This window comes from Chrysochloris asiatica, unplaced genomic scaffold, assembly GCF_000296735.1.
Source record: "Chrysochloris asiatica unplaced genomic scaffold, ChrAsi1.0 scaffold00042, whole genome shotgun sequence".
NCBI classification, from domain to species: Eukaryota; Metazoa; Chordata; class Mammalia; order Afrosoricida; family Chrysochloridae; genus Chrysochloris; species Chrysochloris asiatica.
This window is the reverse complement of record NW_006408560.1, coordinates 845919-851497: the sequence shown is the minus strand read 5'-3', so window position 1 is coordinate 851497 and position 5579 is coordinate 845919. Positions and strand designations below refer to the sequence as shown.

Genomic DNA, 5579 nt, shown 5'->3' with positions numbered 1-5579 from the left:
TTTTTTTTTTTTTTTTTTTTGAGGTACCTGTGGGTGATTCAAACTACCAGCCTTTCTATTAGTAGCTGAGACCTTAAATGTTTTTGTCACCCAACTTGACAATAACTAATCTTTGTCTTCAGACCTAAATTTTTCAGCTGATTTCCTCTGAAACAACCCTCTTTGAGCATTCATATGTGATGCATTTAATTTTTTTTTATTATAACAGTTATGATAACTAATATTAATGGATTTGGGAGCAATATGACTTCTTCTTGGTAAACTACTACTCATTGATAGAAGCATAAATGCCCAAGCAATTTGGGGAGTAGTATTTAGGAAGTGAATACACAAAAGGCCAGTAAGTTTTAGAGCAAGATTAAAGTGTTTTTATTTAACCCAGTGAGTCAACTAGTGAGCAACTAAAAGAGTTTCTACTGGGTTACAAAATTGCCTTAAAATGAGATTGCATCGTAATCCTTTACAACCAACAATGTTGGAGAGAGATGGTTTCTCCAAACCAAAATTAGCTCTTGGTATTATCAAACTTTGGAATTACTGAGCTGGTTGGAAATGAGACCTCATTTTGTAATTGACATGTCTTTCATTATGAATGAAGTTGGGCATGTTTCATAACCTCATTGGATATTTGTGGTATGTACAAAATTTATCTAGGGTACCTGCAAGTCTCTTTCATACCTGAGTAGTTGAAGGACAATTAATTCATTTTTTAAAAGTTCATTTACACAGTTAATATCTTAAAGATTTTGTGTTTTGTTTTAACTTTAACTAATCTGCTTTTCTTTGCATTTGTTTTTTTCCAGAAATTATTTGGAACTTGTTGCAAAATCCATTCAAGATTGGGTCACAAAAGAGGAAGCTATATATCAAGAATCTAAAATGGCTGAGGATATAGCTAAAACCAAGGCTGATGTAGAACTCAAATCTTCTGGCAAAATTTCTTCTCCTAGCAGAAGTTATCCTCCTAAAAAATCTAAAAGTAAGTAACCAGTTCAAGTTAAATCTGGAGTAAATTCAAAAATATATTCGACAGTCTATTTTTTTTTAATTTAGTTGAGAATGTGGGTATTTCCGGATTGGACAGATTTACTCACAAAATTCCTATAACTTTTCTTCTTTCTAATAAATAGACCATTGTGAGATTTTGCTTAACAAGTATAATAGAATGCTTGTTTTACATTTGTCTTACTGTTAGCCTTATCAGGAAGATTTTATCTATTATGCTGGTCAAATAACATTAGGGAAATGTGTAGATCAAATGGCATTAAGGAAATGTCAAATGACTTTCTTTTCATAGAACTGGTAGCTTCAGCTCACTAAAATGTGTTGATAATATGATAATATGGTGAATTCAGATTCACTGGATCTCCATTAGGATAATTATAGAGTCCAAATGTGAGGTTAAAATAAGACCTACCTCAGAACAGCAAGCATATGAGTCCCAAGACAAACTGGGAGTATAAACTAGAGATAAAGAGAAAAAAAGAATTCTTGGTGGCCTGTAACAGGAATGTGAGAGGATCTTGGATTGTTTTTATGGTTGTTGTTAATTTTCATGGCTTTGAGACCCTGGAGGAAAGAGAGAAGAGGTGCCAAATAGGATGAAGTAGATTTCTAGAAGGATACTTAATAAAGAACAGAAGTGAAACAATGAGGTAATTTGTTTGGAAAATGAGACCATTTCACTACATTTGTGCCAAGACAGTAGACTCCATTCTAATCATATTCAGTATTTCTGATGGCCAAAATTGAGTCATTTCTTATAAAGAAACACATTCTTATTGTAGACTTTGCCAATTACTAAAGGAGCCTGTGGTGGTGGGTTTAATTCTAAAATAAAATTTATAAAACCAAGTTGATGATTAATTATTGTTCATCCACCAAAGTCTGCCTTTATAGAACATCATTATTGTTGTGTGCTGTCAAATCAATGCCATCTCATAGCCACCCTCTCTGACAGAGTAGAATTGCCCCACAAGTTTCCTAGGCAACTTTACCTGAACAAAGTGCCAGGTCTTTTGTCACTAGACCAGGAGTTAGGAATGTCCAGCGTGCAGGCCATATGTTGTTGTTGTTGTTAAGTGCTGTCAAGTTGGTTCCAACTTACAGAGACCCTGTATAGGGTTTCTGAGGAGCAGCTGGTGAAACTTGAACCACCAAACTTGCAGTTCAAACCAACCTTACAGTCCAGTGCATTAACCCACAGCGCCACACCAGTACTTCTGTGGGCCATATGTAGTTGTTGTTGTTAGGTGCCACCAAGCCAATCCTGACTCATAGTGACCCTATGCACAACAGAATGAAACACTGCCCAATCTTGGGCCTACCTCACAATTGTTGCCATGCTTGAGCCCATTGATGCTGCCACTTTGCCAATCCATCTCGCTGGGGGTCTTCCTCTTTTTTGCTGACCTGCCACTTTACTAAGGCTCTTGAAATCATTTGATCTGCCCCTGCCAAGGCAACCACAGCTACAGCCATCACATTGCTGCTGTTGTTAAGTGCCCTTGAGTTGGTTTCGACCCATAGCAACCTTGTATAGGGTTTCTGAGGAGTGGCTAGTGGGTTTGAACCACCAACTTTACAGTTCAAACTGACATTGCAATCCAGCGCATTATCCTGCAGCACCACACCAGAACTTCATCACATTATTGTTATTGTTATTAAGTGCTGTCAAGTAGGTTCTGACCCATAGTGACCCTATACAGAGTTTTTGAGGAGTGGCCAATGAGCTTGGACCACCAACCTTGCAGTTCAAACCAACCTTGAAGTCCAGAGCATTAACCCACAGCACCACACCAGGACTCCACATGGGGAGTGTGTTAATTAAATATTTGACCACATATGACAGGCTAATTTTTAAGTTGATAATTTTGTATGGACCACAAATGATGTTCTAAATTTTGGCAGAAAAAAGATTACCCACCACTACTCTAGAGTCACCAGAGGGTTCTAATCACAAACCTTTCAGTTAGCAATTGAGCATTTAACCATTACACCACCAGGGCTCCTTAGAAGAGCACTGTTGTTATTTTGAAGTGCCGTCAAATCAGTTCTGACCCATAGCAACCCTGTATAGGGTTTCCAAGGAGCAGCTGGTGAGCTTGAACTGCCGACCTTGCAGTTCAAACGGCTTTGCAGTCTGGCACATTAACCCACAGCACCACACCAGGACTAGGTACCTAGAATAATGGATGGAACGGTACAAAAGAGAGAGATAAGGTCAGCTTCTCACAATCATGTCTAGGGCCATTCATGCCTATTAACAGTTAAGATTCTGAGTTGGTGGCCTTTTCTTTATTCTACTTCTGAACAAAGCCAAACGTTTTATAACTATCTAGGTACCTGTGAAGTTCCAGGAAATGATCAACTTGCAATCAAAATATTTAATTTGAGGTCTTCCAAAAAAAGGAGTCCTGGTGTGGCACTGGGTTAATGCACCAGACTGCAAAGCCATTTGAACTGTAAGATGTGAGATTCAAGCTCACCAGCTGCTCCTTGGAAGCCCTATACAGGGTTGCTATGGGTCAGAACTGACTCAACGACACTTAACAACAACAACAAAGAAAGATGTACACCTTTGAAACAAAATTACCACAATGACAAGAGGAGAATACAATATAAGAGGAAAAGTTAGACTTGTTCTGTATGATCTCAACAAGTTGTTGAGTTGCTGTTAAGTGCTGTTGAGTCATTTCTAACTTGTAAAAACTCAGTACAGCGTTTTCAAGGCTATAAATCTTTGCAAGAACAGAAAGCCTCATCTTACTTCCATGGAGCAACTGGTGGGCTCAAACCACCGACCTTGTGGTACGCAGTCCAGTATATATCCTGCAGAGTCACCACGCTCCCCTCAAGGGGTTAAACTAGGATAGTTTAGTGAAAGCATCCCCAAAAATGATTCTAGTTCAATAACAACTACATCTCAACACGATAACTTGAAATTGGAATGTGCTATCCCTACAGACTATGAGTTTCCCATCACTGAAGGAGCTTATTCCACTTCACATGTCCACTAGGGGTGGCAAAGAAAGAATTCAGTAATGAATGACTGGGAAGTTGAACTTGGTAACCTTTGATGTCCCCCTCCAACTCACAGCTTTGGTCTTTCTATGGTACCTTATTTTAGGGAGTTACTGAACATTTAATTTTCTCTGGTTATAGGTAACAAAGGAATCAGCAAAATAGAGATAACAGAGAATGAAAAAGAGAAAGAAAAAGAGAAGGAAAAGATTTCTTTCGTTTTAGAAGGCTCTCTCAAGGTAATCCAAGAAAGACAAATGATACAAAATAATTACAAGTCCAAACTTAGTTTGCAATGGAAAATTTGGGTGGTATAGCAAGAAATGATCTTTTTGCTAAGCCCTCAGGGATAATTCAATCTGCAATGAAAAGAAAATCTCTCCACCAAGCTGTCTCCTCTAAGGAAAGTGCTCATTAATTTGCGTATCACGATCTAAGAAGTGTTTTGTTCCTTTTTTGTCTTGCTCGTAGTTTTGGCTATTGCTGTTTGAAGAAGTGTTCATTGTAGCTTTTTTAGGACAAAAGTAAAACATACTTTTGTAATAAATTGAAATTACTCTGGCTATCCTGAACCCCTAAAATCAGAAATATTAATAATTTCTTATGTTTCTATGCTTCATACAAACACACATGCATAAATATACAAAGAGGTATTTTTATTGTTGTTTGTGGGGTTTTTTCTAGGTTTGGTGTGATTTTTTTACTCTACCACTTGCTTTTTTCTCTCATTATTGTTGTCAGGTGCCATCAAGTTGGTTCCGACACATAATGACCCCTATGGACAACAAAACGAAATACTGTCTGTCCCGTCCTGCACCATCCTCACAATTGATGTTATATTTGAGGCCATTGTTGCTGTGTGTTTTACTCTTAGCAACATACAAGTTTCTCTTCAGGACAATATCTCCCATAGTGATATATTAGTATATAGTTTGGATATACTTTAATGTATTTAACAAGTCCCTTATTAATTATTAATCTATAAAACATATTGTGTTTTTGTTTTATAGATACAGACTTTTATATATATAGTCAAATTGATCATTTTGGCCAAAACTCAAAAGACTAACAATATCAAATTTTGGCAAGGATGTGAAGATGAATTCTCATACAGTGTGATCTTGAGTGTCATTTGGTACTTTGATTTATGAACTGGTGATGTCTATTAAAATTAAACATATACTTTCTCTTTAACCTAGAGATTCCACTAATGAGCACATACTTAATAAAAAATACCTGAAACTATGCACCAAGACACATGAACAAATTGTTCTTACAGCACTGTTTGTAATTCTCTCTAACAGGAAACAATTCAAATGTTCATCAATAAAATGCCTAAATTATGGTATAATCATATGAGAAAAAAAGGAGTCCTGGTGTGGTGCTGTAGGACAAATGCAGGACCACAAGGTGGGATTGAACCACAAGGTCAGCAGTTCAAACTCACCAGTCATTCCTCGAAATCCCTACCCTGGGTTCCTAAGAGTCAGAACCAACTCAACGGCACTTATCAACAAAAACATATGAGGAAATACGATGCCAAGAAATTTGGAAGA

The 5579-nt window shown here is 37.2% G+C and overlaps 1 protein-coding gene across 1 annotated transcript in view; it reads left to right on the top strand.

Annotated features, from left to right (window-relative positions):
- The window catches only part of SPAG17 (sperm associated antigen 17), a 324904-nt gene that overhangs the window by 194452 nt on the left and 124873 nt on the right, over positions 1-5579 (top strand). Inside the window, 2 exon segments of the mRNA XM_006861302.1 lie at positions 804-979; positions 4165-4262. Coding sequence (XP_006861364.1) covers positions 804-979; positions 4165-4262 — 274 coding nt within the window.